Source organism: Pararge aegeria, chromosome 10 (genome assembly GCF_905163445.1).
Source record: "Pararge aegeria chromosome 10, ilParAegt1.1, whole genome shotgun sequence".
Classification (NCBI taxonomy): Eukaryota; Metazoa; Arthropoda; class Insecta; order Lepidoptera; family Nymphalidae; genus Pararge; species Pararge aegeria.
In genome coordinates, this window is record NC_053189.1 from 5,066,410 (window position 1) to 5,080,996 (window position 14,587).

The 14,587-nt window shown below is 34.8% G+C and overlaps 1 protein-coding gene across 1 annotated transcript; it reads right to left on the reverse strand.

Moving 5' to 3' along the window:
- Positions 1-176: 176 nt before the first annotated feature.
- LOC120627019 (peripheral plasma membrane protein CASK-like) lies at positions 177-14,370 on the reverse strand. The gene is made up of 14 exons (XM_039894857.1): positions 14,354-14,370; positions 10,512-10,752; positions 9,457-9,621; positions 8,622-8,690; positions 8,236-8,265; positions 7,421-7,519; positions 6,601-6,739; positions 5,724-5,726; positions 4,036-4,080; positions 3,122-3,241; positions 2,140-2,250; positions 1,695-1,802; positions 1,173-1,348; positions 177-527 (listed from the first exon to the last, which is right to left on the reverse strand). The coding sequence occupies exons 1-14, from the start codon at positions 14,368-14,370 to the stop codon at positions 348-350; spliced, it is 1,503 nt and encodes a 500-aa protein (XP_039750791.1). The 3' UTR covers positions 177-347.
- Between the last annotated feature and the right edge of the window lie 217 nt (positions 14,371-14,587).

Below are 14,587 nucleotides of genomic sequence, written 5' to 3' on the forward strand. Positions count from 1 at the left end.
TAATTATTATTTAAGTCTCAGAAATTCCTCGATACATTGAACACTAAGATTCAGTTCATATTAACCTTGTTCAATTAATTTAAAAAAGTTGGTATGAACAATCAATCAGTGTATCTTAAAAAATAAATTGAAATAGTAAAGAAAATCGTTTTTATGGGCTTAACAACAATTTTAAATAACACAATAGTAATAGAATCCTGGTGAAAAAATTTACGACAAAAAGGTTTTGATCAATTTTAGAGCTTGCAGAATGATGGCAGAGATTAAAAAACGTTTCTGGATAAAAGAATTCTAGCAGAAAAAAGTCCAATTCAGTCAAAGTGGTCTTACAGATAACAGTCGGTAAGTCAATACACCCAAGACACTGGCACCCATTGAGGGGTAGAACGCATTCTAGCCAGTGCCGCCTCCAGCTGTGCGAGGGTGTCGTCAATATCGTTGTTCACTATTGACATGTCGAAGTAGTGCCCGTACGTACGCCGGAGCAGTTCTGATTCACGGGCTAGCACTTCTAGAGAGCCGTCGTACTGGAAATTAAATTATTCTAGATTATTTAGATGCAATGAGAGGTTTAAATTACTGTCATCGAAATTAAACATCTAGAAATATGCAACTTGCTTCCCTTAACTGAATGGCAAAGGTGTATAATACAGCTATTTCTGTGTTTTTCATATTAGCTCTTTCTTGATTGAAGAGTCTGTGTTGTTTCGACATCGGCGTGCCTTCCTACTTCGAATGCACACAAAATTAAAAAAATACCAAAATCTTTTTTTAATTTTATTAATAAAGTCGAAACATCATAACGTATATAATAGTTAAGATATAAAAATTCCAAATTGTATGGTGAATACAATTAACGACTTTAAAATTAGCACTTTCTATTTCAGGTTTGCCACAAGATGTTTCCCTCTTGTAATTTTATTAACAGAGGAAATTATCTGACCGGAATTTGAGTCGGTTCAAGTCGATATAGTGGAAAGGTCAAATATAGGTATGCGAATTTCAAATATAAGTGTATAAAAATAAACTTTAATTGTACACCATTCAAAATAAGTGAAGATGATGGAGAAAACAACATACTTGCAATTTGGCTAAGCTATTGGCTAGCATTGTTTAAGTATATCTATGATCAGATCTTGAAACTTGTTTACGGTAATAGGATTTGTACTCACATCTGCCACATTATTCAACTGCGGAGCGGCTACGAACACGACGTAAGGAGCGAATTCTGCAGTGCGGAGGATCTTCAGCGCTTGAGGTTCTACGTCCAATATGGCAATTCGACGCTCCGAGTGGATTCGGCGGATTGTCTCCAGCTTTGTTCCGTACATGGCGTCTTCGTGAGTGCCTGAATATGTAGAATCAGTATTATAAAGTTTACAATGGACACATTATTATTGAATTCAGAAATATCAAGTTAGACAAAATGAATATTGGTGGTGGAAAATTAAAAAAAAAATTTGTGGAATACCGCCGTGATCCTACCTCTAAGATGGTAGTCAGAATTTTCAATAGAACTAAGTGCTCAATGTGAGACTTTCTGCATATTCGATCGTGTGAAAGTTTACTCTGATTTTTATGGTATGGAAACAGCGCCATCTAGTCTAGGAAATATACTGTATAAGTATTGTATCTAAATGGCGCTCTTCCGATAGTCCAAAATCTCAGGTACCCTGAGCTATTAATTAACGTACCGTATTCTAAATATTCATTAGCTGCGATGTCCGCCATCATTTCGTCGTGTGTAACGAAATAGTAATGTCTCCCGTTTTCCTCATCGGCACGCGCAGGCCGGGTTGTATCTGAAATTGATACGCATTATAATAAGCACGATGACAAGTACTGAAAAATGGCCTTTTGATGTTCGGAAGTATCTGTTATATTAAAAAAAATATCTTACTGTTACATAAATTATAGGTTTTGTTGATATAAATTGCAAATTCATCATCATCTTGATGATGATGATGAAGCCTATAACAGTCTACTAAACTGGACTAAATGCCTCTCCGAACTGAAGGGTTTTTCGCAGTGAAAAACTTCATAGATTTAATACAAGTACTTATATGATTTTCACAAAACTAAACATAATTTGTAACCAGTTTCTTACTCAACTAATTTTTTTATATATGTGTAACTTACGTGGTATGGGATATGCGTACTGGTCGGGATGTCTCGCTATTAGCGTATTCTTGATGTGGCGACGACCGACGCCGTGAGCGCCCAACAGCACTATCGTTTTTCTCTGGAATGCTGGAATGGAATTTGTAGAATAATATCAATTGCTAGGAAAATTTTTCAACCAGATCGTAAAAATTCATTGATTTCTGATTATTATCTTGCACAACTACCAAGCTAAATTTCAACTTTCATTACTAACCCAGTTTTGGGTGTTGATTTTATGCGTTTGAGACTTGCTTTTACACAGAAAATGTCCGTTTCCTTAGGGAAAACGGAGTAGCTACGTGGGACTTGCACCTACTAAAAACTCGTGTCCCTCAACGCGTATTCACCGCACACGGTATGGCGCGTCCTGTCATAGTCGGAAGACTCGTCGCTGCCGAATCCTCCAAGGTGGCGGCGCGCGATACGCAGCACGCCACCTTCTCAGTCCTACCGTTTGTTGGGTGTCCAACTTTACTGTTTGCTGGGTGGTTAATTCGTCGCCCACAGTCCTTGTTTTACTAAAGCGCTGACTCTCGATTGTTTATTCATGGAGAGCCTTGTCGATATTTCAACTCGTGGTTCTTGGTGAGAAATTCCTAACGTGTCTACAGAAAATGTTGTCAGTACCTATATTAATTTTATTTACTAAATCGTTTATTTCAAATGCTTCAAAGTTACCCTTCAAATATCAACCGGGCTCAGAAAAGGTCAGAAGTCGTATTGTAGACACAAATCTTTGTCAATGTGACGGACTTAATCACATAGTAATGGCCGGTTGTTTAAAAGATTATTTAAAACAAACCCTTATTGCCAGCGTGGCGTAAATTAAACTATTGTTTTGAACGTTATTTACAACAGAAAACTATGAAGACCAACTGAATACGTCTTCAGACGTTCACGCTCCAAATAACTTTCAAAATTGTTCGCCAGTTGCTAGTATTATCCTATTATTACTTACACGGAAGTTTAACAACTTCTTCGTAGGTCACGACATCGAGTTGATCGAAGACAGCGTTGTGCTTTGCCAAGTATTTGTCTTTCGCCTGTTTCTTCTTCCTTCCGAATATCGAACAATTGACTGTAACAAGAATAAAATAACAACCGTCAGTAATATTTATTGTTATTGCACTACCTGTGCTAGCTCTAGAAAATATCAGGCATTTCTATGGCCATATTATTTCACTAGTCTATCAAAACATATACAATGTATATATTTTCAATCTCATATAACTTTATTATTGGTTATTTTTATATATTAGGTATCATCTGCCTAACTTTATGTTTAGTATACAGTATTTCTAATTTGCAGACTGAGATTGCATTTTTTTTAATTTCATATAATTAAAATTCTTAAGAATCAATTAGAATCATAAGTAAGCGGAAAGGATTATTTGTATTTATTTTATTTTCCTTTGAAATATTTTCTATTCAAGGCTGTCTATTTATTTAGGTTTATCCAAATTATATTCCCTTGAAAGGATCACCATTATGGCTTGAACGAAATACTTTATCGATCGTCGATCATTCCATAAGCACAGTTATTCAAATATAATTATAATATAATTTATAAACATCATATTAGATACTTAAATGACAAATTGATCAATGTCAAAGTTAAAATTTGGGGTTTTTCAACACACTTTACAGGTGCACCACGTGCTAAGTAAAATTTTATCATTATTTTTTAAGTGTTTATTTTTTGTTTCAACTTAAATTTTATTCTTACTTTTGTTTCATTTAATTCCAATTTGTGTGCATATTCTTCGGGGTTTTAGCTAAGTATAAAACTTGTTATTACTTAAATTTAGATCTACCTTTAGTTATTACCTGTTTTGTGTACATTATAACAATAAATAAATAAATTTGAGTTACCTGTATTTTCACATCCGTCGGTATGCGATACACACCCCTCAGCTCCTAGCCGCACAACATTACAACACGGTCATGCAAACGCAAAATTGCAATGGAATGGTATGGTATGGGCCACTACTATAGATAGGGCACATAGCTTGGGGGATGCTTAGCCAAATGTAGAGGAATCATACTTTGTTTCATTGGATACATTAAACAACACACTTTTAACTTGACACTTACTTACGTTGAGAATTGATAAATTTTCTAATTTTAGTAACTACATAAATATGGGCAGTATTAGATATGAGGTTAATAGATTACGAAATAAATAGGGAGACGAAACTCAAGGATGGTTCTAAGGTAATACAGCACAAAACTAGAAAAATATTGCATCTTATATCGACTCAAGTACTAGGTTTTTGTAGAATTTAAACCTCGACAAAGCGAGATCAACAGAACGAAAAAAGCTTAGACCTGAATAAAGGAGTTTTACTTAAACGCATCTCTTTCATCTGTTAATTGATTAGGTATTTCAAATCACAATAAGGTTTGATTTATTCACGTCATTCTATCCTTACAAAAAAATGAATGAAAATAGAAAGAAAGAAAGAAAGAAAGAAAGAAAGAAAGAAAGAAAAACTTTATTTGGATATACACACACTAGAATTAAAATACAACTTAATAGTCTACACAACAATTATAGGAACGGTGTGATCCCAAAATGGTCTTCACTCAGCATGTTTGCAGTGCCTGTTAAGACACAGCGCTGATCTTCCGTTAAGCCAGACGTGACGTTTGGACGGTAGGCACAAAATACAAAAATGTTCACAGAAAAAAACAACCAAACAGGCAACGAGGTCGAATAAAATTGCTGAAGGGCGGCAGCTTCCTGAGTACTTAATGTTGTGTAATCATTGTTCTTGAATTACCTGAAGATCGCACCTGTTTGCTGACAAGCAACCTAAAAGCTAAGTTTGTAAACCAACTGATAAGTAATGACACTGGTTAAAATATCAGAGGAGCAATCTAAATAAGAAAGGGAAAGAGGACAATATGTCCGATTTTTCGGTAAACCTCAGACAAGGTGCTAAATTTACGACGTCTCTGGATATAATTCCAGGCAGGCGATCCCGATATGTCATCGAATGTGCAATACAGAAGATTTTTTAGTACAGTATAGACTAAGAAAAATTAGGAATTGGCAGAAAAGTTTTGTTTTGAACGGTTTACTATTCCGCAGGCTTTCATATTTCTCAATGAAAGTCATCTTTAAATCTCAATTTCATTGCTGAATTTCGTTTCTGATAAACAATCGATTTCGAAACCCTAGTTATTTTTAAAATATTAAAATGTAGTATAAGCCAATATTCAATAGATATTATATTTTACGAGCAATATTAATTTACTAAAAAACTTTGGGGAGAAAACAGCTATGATACTTTAATTAGTTAATAACAGTAAAGAAGTTGAAAGTGATATATTTGATTAAGCACATCCCAAATGTTACACAGGTTATAATAAAAACGCAATAACCTCGTAAATATATAAGATCAAATTTTGCCAATATCATTAATATTACAGAAAAGGTCTGAAATAAATACCATGCAAAGGTAAAATTTCAATCGTTACAATAACATGAATACAATAAAGTATTATGGGGGGCTTGTTTTACAAACAGTTTACAGAATAAAGGACTTTTTACATACCAACTGTTGATTTTTCCATAGATGTTAATGTTTGAAAGAAAAATATGAAAATATGTTAATGTCTATATGTATGTAACGTAAGTATTCTACCGAAAATAAAAGGACAATAAATCCAAATTATGTAACAATAGTATATGGCTAATCTTCCGAATTAAAAATAACAATTCTATTCATGGACAAGACCAAACTAAACATTTAGTAGGTATTCACGAATTTATATGTAGCCTACGCATTAAATACTGTAGCAATGTAGCAAGCCTTATTTTTGATAAGGTTTAAGGAAAATTCCTAAACAATATCAAGTTTGACGCAACACATCGCTGAGAACATGTGTCAAAATTAAATATTTGACAAATAAAGATTTTAATATTGTTTTTAATAGATCAGGCATTTTTAGTTATAACAAACACAATCCAAATGAAAATTTTCATATGAAAACTGAATACAGGAAGAATAATTCAAACTTAAGTTATCAAAATTAAAATTGTTTTCATCCTCATAATTTGGAAGAGTTTCAGATCTATTAATCACAACGTTTAATGCCAATGAAAATAATTGCTTGGGTGATTAATATTGTACTCAGATTTCTATTACGGAATGGAGCGTTGCAGATGACAGTAGTCCTGATAGTACACACAAACTAACGTCTCTAAATGGCCAGACAGTAATTTCTCTAGAGACCGTTAATGGCCATAACAATTGATAGGTTTGTATATAATAAAACTATTATTGAAAAACGTATACCAAGAGTTTCTAGTAAGTTTTTCCAATAATTAACATCCGTCTGACCATATCAAATTATTACCAAGCAACACCAAACTTTCCTATAATAGCCAAGGAAAATTTAGGGTAAGATAAGCATGAGTATTTGGCTGACCTTGGTCCGTGTTCGATTTTTCGGCAGCCACGCAGGCTGCGCGCCATTCCTGCAGTTCTGGACTTGGGATAAGGCCAGCCGAACCCCCAGATGCATCTTTTCGAGCTTGCCACCAATGTGAATCGTCTTTGCTTATAATCTGAAACATTATTCTATTAAACTGATTCTGAAAAATATTACAAAACAGTACTTATAATGTATAGCACTGCAATTAAATCAGTGACCGCACTACTGTCGTCACCAGTATTATATTTTATAAATTATATTCTTATATGACACAGATATTTCCGAAACCAGAGCGTTAAAATAGCGTTAATAATAATATAATCTCGCATTATTTTCTACCTATGCTTGAAACTTTTGCTGTATTTAACGTCATAAACTGCAGTAATATAAGACTGGCTCAGGATGGTATTAATTCTTATTCCCGTCGTATATTGACTAAATATCTTTGAACAAATACTCTATTATAGTTAGGTTAAAAATTCGAATCAGTCCCTCTAAAACTTTAGACTTTAACAAACATTTACACAGTTTACACAAGGGATCAAAATTTGTATGACTATAGACAAATTTTAACCATTTCAGAAGCAGAGCAAATACGAGATTATGATATTCGTTATGGATACAGCAAATCCATTGATGCTTTCAATTTTATCCCACTTCTGAAATTCATCAGAAGGAATAAAATTAGGAAGAAAATAAAAAGTAAATTAGAGTTAAAGTAGCGTTGTCCACAAATGTGCATAATATAAGTTCTCATGTGTTACAGAAAAACATTAATACTAAGGTTTTAATTAAGAAATACAAGATAGTATACCTGCAATATATCTCCCGTGGTAAAAGCGATACCAGCTTGAGCACAGGGTATCAACTCATCTTCTAGTGGATCATAATCGAATTGAGCCCTAACAAATATCTGAAAAGATAAAAAAAAATTAAAGTTGAATATATTCACAATATTTTTACAGTATCAATAGCCGATTTTTATAACATTTTGATGGAAAGATGCAGTTGAGTTGAGTATGGAATATGTCAATATATTATAAATATGACTTAAAATACTTTCAAGTCATCGCAATTTTTACTATATTTCTTTGAAGAGCTGTTAATGCCATCATTCCAGTTACTTGAATTTATTTTTCGTATCTTAGTAATTTTTAAGCCCCCCCACTCACCTTTTCCCTTAACCTAATAGTACTCCTACTACTGGATCACTTCTCTAAAAGGGGTTCTAAGCAAATTCTACACGACGCTTCATTGTGAGTATACTTTATATGATGACACCCAACTGTGAGAGAGCCTAATAAAATAGATATTTGAAATCACGTAGATAGATACAATAATTTACGTTGTTAAAATGACAATGTTAATGAAAATAAAAATGAATCCAACGAACCTTTAAGCATAGACACAGAAGTATAACTAAGACTACATAATATAATGAAGTTGATAAAATGCTAGATGAAACAAAGAAGCGATTGTAAAGAACAACAAGCGCACAGAAATGGCGTAGATCGCGGGGACGCGCAGCCATGCCCGGGTGACGTAACAACACAAAACAACATAAACACAAATAATATGACTAAAAAAACAAAACGTAAAGTAGCAACGGCTCTGGTAATCGCTACTTACTAGAACGGGCGAAGGCTTTATCCGGAATAGCTAGTTAGAAGAAAAATAAAAAGTTTATTTTAGTCAAATTCATATCACAACCAATAGGACAAGCATTAATTAGTAATTTATGTGCGCTTGCCGACTTTTTTTTTGTTTTTTAATCAACTACTAATTTCTTTAAAGTCTCGTACCATGTTAGTGCCACACAACTATTTCAAATAAAAAATGTTAGAAACTACATTAATAAACACACTTCAAATTTCTAATTTTAATAAGGTTACTTTCTTTAAATAAAGTGTCAGCAAAATGCAAAACATTCCTAGAACACAGAGCTTTAAGGGTTGCCAAGAGCACTCTAAGTAAATCAAGTATGATAAAGAGAAAATAATATTATAACTGATTACCTCACAAGGTGGTGGTGCCGATCGGTATGATGGAACTATCTTGAACGTGACCGATCCGCGGGCATCTCGCTGAAAGTTTTACATCAAGTAGTTTAAAATTAATAAAACAACTTTATGTAGTTCAATCGATCAATTTTCCCATTAAATTGCTCCATTAAAATTGCCACTTGGGTAGTTGCCAAGTTTAGAGGCATTTGATCCGTATTGAAACTATATCATGTTTATACGTTATGTACGTTCCATATCAAACTTTCATGCATCATAGTAGTGAAAGGCTAGCAAAACGCAATTCGGAAAATGATGTAAAAATAGTGATACGCATGTAAATATAACATGTACCTATCACACGTTTAAGGTGCACACACACATTCACAGTTTTGCTTCGCCCCGCGTCATACGCACGAGCCTATGGATGTTATGATAATTTGTTGCGTTTTTGTGCTTTTTTTATAGTGGGAGGTACACAACTGGGTGATGAACATTAATGTTTACCTTTATATTATGAGTATTTATGTATACTATTAATAAAAATATTCAACAGTCACCTTAGTACCCTTAACACAAGCTACGCTTACTTTGGGACTAGATGGCGATGTGTGCATTGTCGTAGTATATTTACTATTCATATTTATATACAGATAAACGCCCAGACGCTGAAAAACAATCATGTTAATCACACAAGCATTTTACAGCTGTGGGAATTGAACCCACGGCCTAGGACTCAGAAAGCGGGCGCTGCCCACTGCGCCAGTCGGCCGTCGTCAGTATATAGTTGATACGTTGTTTTTTTCACAAAACCCGATTCCATTGATGATCTTATTAAATAGTTCCATACCAGCATCCTTTGTAGCTGCGCAACGGACTGGTTAGCGACGGGCGTGCCGTTGATCTCCTTGATCTCATCACCCACATGTAGTGTCGCCTGCCTGTGTATCATGCCTCCATGCATTATACGCGCCACGATACACCGGCCGTCATCTGCTAGCTTCAGCGTTATTCCCTAGGTAACATACATATTTCAGCATACATTTTATGCTTGTATTGTAATCATATTATTTTGTTCATTTAATTTACTTATACTTAATTTTATATGGTTAATTTATCTTCGCTTTTAAAGGTAACATAAAATAGCAATACTACATGTTTAAAATTTTTTTAGTGGCCCGAATGAAATTGTATTTATCGCCTACACTTGATATACTTTTCTTACTTCTTGTTTGTGTAGATATAAGCTAGTTTAAGACTATGCTAATAGAATAATAAATTGTTTTTTTGAAATGTAAAGCTGTTGGTGAACGAAATTAATCCAAATTTTTTGAAGTGAAAACATTTTCTCTTCACTTTTTGGTAGAAAGAAATAATGGAACTCGCGTCATCATCACCAAACGCTTTTTATGAGCCATATGTATATCTACTGTTCATAAAAGGGTGAACAAAAAGCGTGAAACTCATTTCATCGTCAGCGCGCGCTTGCCACGAGACATATGTATAATGTGTATAATATATGTACACAGATTTAGTTAAATATGTACCTACACTCCTATGCAGTGGCGTGCATGGAGGGTATGTTTACCCTGTGTAAGCAGATGATATAGAATTAAAAAACAATCTCCAGTACGAGTTATAAAAAACTTAAGGATTGGCGTTGTAAGAGTTATAAAAAGCCTACCCTTGAGTATTTTTAACTCGTACCTATTGGGGATTTTCTCATCGGTCGCTCGTCTAAATGGCCGCATCTCTACTAGTGCGAGCAAAATGCCCAGAACGTTTTCTAGGATCCCAGTACAAGATAATATAATACTCGGATCCGAGAACAGGCGCTCAAAGGGTTAAAGTGGAATGAATAAATGATATAATTTATATTGAAACAGCCTAAATACTTCCCCTCACCATAGGTTCATCGGTATTCTTCTGGAACTGCACGAGGCGTACTCTGGTCACGTTTTCAAACTCCGGCTCGGTGTCATCCTCCTCATCTGCCGGAGGCTGCGCCCTCCCGTTGACTGGAGGGGGCGAAGCACGCAGCGACTCCTCCCCGTACACCTCCCGGGCGACAACATCGTGCGCTTGTAATAGGGCCTGTGCAACAAGAGAAACAATTTCCTTGTTAGTTAGTTCTCTATGTAAGCTTCTAGAAAAGTTTCAATACATTGAGCTGACCCACGCAACTTCGTCTGCATAAATCGGTTATTATTCGTTTTAATATAAGTATTTATTATAAGTATTTATATATATTATTTATTACAATTTGGCGGACCATTGGCGCAGTGGACAGCGACCCTGCTTTCTGAGTCCAAGGCCGTGGGTTCGATTCCCAAAACTTGTTTATCACACATGCAGTATATTTATAAGTTAAGTAAGTTAAGAAAAACTGGCAGTCGGTCCCGGTGTTAAAAATATATCTTTCTTTAGTAATATTTGCAAGACCATCTTGACTTTAAAAATATAAGTTAAGTAAATTGGTTTAAAGTGATCATTCAATTAGCTAACGAGAAAGTACTGAAGCTGCACTCTGAACGAAATATTTATTTTTTGGCTTAGGTATACAGAAAACACTGTGTGGATTTCCAATAACGTGCGGATAACTTTTAATCTAAAAATATATTGAAGATAAAAAAAAATATCAGTATGCGTTCGAATGGAAAAGATCTAGTATTTGAAACTGACTTTAAAAAAGGAGCACGTTCTCAATTAGATTGATTTTTATTAATAGTAGTTGTCTGAGAATTCAGTGATTTAATAACCAATTTAAAAAAAACTCCATTTGAGACGCTTTACTTCCCAGGTTGTCACTGCCACCAGGTTACGATCTATTTGTGGGTTCCTAGAGAATTGAGGGATCTCCTCAAATATTGTAGGCACACCTATATCAAATGGGGTATTTTTTAATGTCATCATCATCATCACGATTAATGGCTAATAATGAGAAGGGTTCAGGCCGCCACGCTGACCAAGTTTTGATTGGTAGACTTCAAACGCCTTTGAGAACATTATGGAGAACTGTCAGGCATGCAGGTTTCCTCACGATGTTTTCCTTCACCGTTGAAGCAAGCAGAGGCGATGTTATAATGAAGAAAATCTCCACTGCGAGTTATAAAATCTAAACGGTAGTGTTAACAAGTACCCAATAGGCGCCCGACGGACGTGACGTAGTTGGCACATAATTATTACAAGATACTGTTTTATCTTCATTTAATTATTTGATTGATATTACAATAATTGGTTATTAATGTAACCATGAATTATTACAGTAATTTATCAAATAGTATGAGCTATCTAAATATTAAATGTTGGTTTGATACATTGATGAAAATACTATAAATAGGGTAGTAGAATAATAAGCGGACATTATACGTGTGAGAGTCAACCAGGGTGTTACTCTGCCCAAAGTAATATTTGTTTTATTTTGCGGAAATCCTAGTCCTGCGTAATATTAGGCTTTTTATAACTCTTACAATGCCTATCCTTAAATTTTTATAACTCGTACTGCGGTTTTTTTATTTCATTTTATATCATCTGCCCGCTTAGTGCATACCCCGTGCATACCCTGTATGTATAGTCCAGTCTGTCTGTATATTAAGTTAACCTCGGAATTCGAGATACCCAGCTGTAAAAACTTGTATATTGACACCCTAAAAGTTGTCTCAAAACCTACATATGGTAGGGTGTAAGCAACTATTAAATTTCAAGGTCAAGCGCAAAAACCGATTTTTGTGACCTTTGACCTTGAAATTTAATACTAGAAGCCAAGTGATCCATAATGTTCTCAAACGCGTGTGGGTTGCACCAATCCGCATTAAGTCAGCGTGGTGGACTACGGCCAAAACCCTTTTCATTGTGGGAAGAGACCCCGTGTCCGTGTATTGGGCCGGTAATTATACCCATTACGGTTGATATGATGATGAAATACTTTGTAATTTTTACAGTTAACTTAGCACGGACGTAAACATTTTGCAGGAAATATTTATTCCTTGTTATCTAGTTGATTACTTTGTTGCTGTTGAGGTCTCAACACTTTAATTTTTTGTGAACCTACACTATACGGTTTTTGAAAAAACTCAAATCCGGTTAAACTATTTTTTTTTGTAAATTTGCCTTATATTATAGAATGTATGTATATGTATGTATATATATGTTTTATAGAACCTATAATAGAACCCTTCTATAATAGAAACCTTCAATAATAGAGCCTATAATAGAACCTTCTTACTCTGGAAGGAAAAAACTCAAATCCGGTTAAACAATTTTTTTACAACATGATTCCTAAGGAAATTCTTGACCTACCTATGCGTACATTTAAAAAATGTGTAAAAACGCATCTAGTTCAGCGAGGTTACTATACATTTGATGAATTCCTCAATGACAAGGTAGAATGGAAGCAGCCAGCCTCGCTCTCATCTCCCGCAAGATAGCAAAATGATTGTAAATGTTGATGTTGGAAAAGAGCAACTACTGAGTTTCTTGCCGGCTCTTCTCGGTAGAATCTGCTTTCCGAACCGGTGGTAGAGTCACACGAACATACATACTTGATGTTTCAAAAGTGCTTATAAAGTAGGCCTACTTGAAATAAATGAATTTGAATTTGAATTTGTTAATTTGCCTAATATAGAAACCTTCTTACTCTGGAAGGAGACCCGTATCCACTAGTTGGACGGTTATGATAATGACTATCATGACTAAGACACCGGGAGGTATCTTCGCATCGTTCGAGTCCATGTAGGACTGGAGTGTAACGATAATGCAGTCGTATTTATATCCAAATACCCACCGAGTTGGTGGACATTGGTTATAAATCAAATATAATTTTAATTGTTTCTTGAAAACTAACTATTTACTAATAAATAATTATTTGCGTATTTGATTTAATAAAATATCTGCAAAATATGCATTTATAGTTATGAAATTACTGTTACATTTATCTTTTATTCTTATTAAAAAATTAAAGTTATTGCTATAGTATAATAAGCACTTCAATAACTCCCGCGTGGAAACTGAAATCATCTGGGCATATAATTTAGATAGCTAAGCCGCGGCGTTACCGATATCATGAATTTTCGTATTGCGTTTTCGATATTAACTAATTTTCAACAACATTTCCAGAGGTGCTAATTTGTTTACGATAATAACTTAAACCAAAATAACCATTGTTAAGTTTATGTTATACTTTTACAGTGTATGTTATCGGTATATAAATTAGATAGCGTGTGTCCATAACGGAATAAGAGAGCTGTTGCGAATTATGGCTAATTAATCTTGGCGTCCATAGTTTATCCTTTTTCGAATGATCCTTCAACATTATTGAGAAATTTAAGACATACAGGTCTCCACACGATGTTTACCTTAACCGTTAACGTTAACCGTTAAAGAGATACTTATTGTATCAACCAATTACCGGCCCACTGCAGGACACAGGTCTCCTCCAACAATGAGAAGGGGTTAAGGCCGTTGTCCACCACGCTGGCTCAGTGCAGATTGGTGGACTCCACACACCTTTGAGAACATTACGGAGAACTCTTAGGCATGCAGGATTCCTCACGATGTGCTCCCACACCGTTGAAGCAAGTGATATTTTATTTGCTTATAACGCTAATAACTTTACGTTACGTTACGTTAGAGGTGCGTGCTGGGATTCGAACTCGGCCCCCCGAAAGTGAAGTCGAAGTTCTACCCACTGGACAATCACTGCTTCTCCATTTGATCAAATTCATACATTTATTTTAAAAAAAAATTACCTCAGTGTATCAGTCATGTCAATTGCTGGAACGATATTTTCATGTTTTTTTTTAAATTCTAACCAGTTAGCCCTTGCAATCTCACTAGGTGGTTAGTATCATAACTTACCACCTAGTGAGATATAGAGTATCTTAACATGGTAGTAGGTTGGGGTAAAGCAGTTCACATGCCTCAAATTGGTATCTTCATTGTACCGGAACGCAAAAACCCTTAGTGGTTCGTTATTCTTTGTA

Excerpts from the sequence above, each read along its gene's own strand:
- LOC120627019 (XM_039894857.1), bottom strand. Across the intron at positions 6,740-7,420 it reads CCACGGGAGATATATTGCAG|ATTATAAGCAAAGACGATTC; the intron begins GTATACTATCTT and ends ATAATGTTTCAG. Across the intron at positions 1,803-2,139 it reads GTACGCATATCCCATACCAC|ATACAACCCGGCCTGCGCGT; the intron begins GTAAGTTACACA and ends TATCAATTTCAG.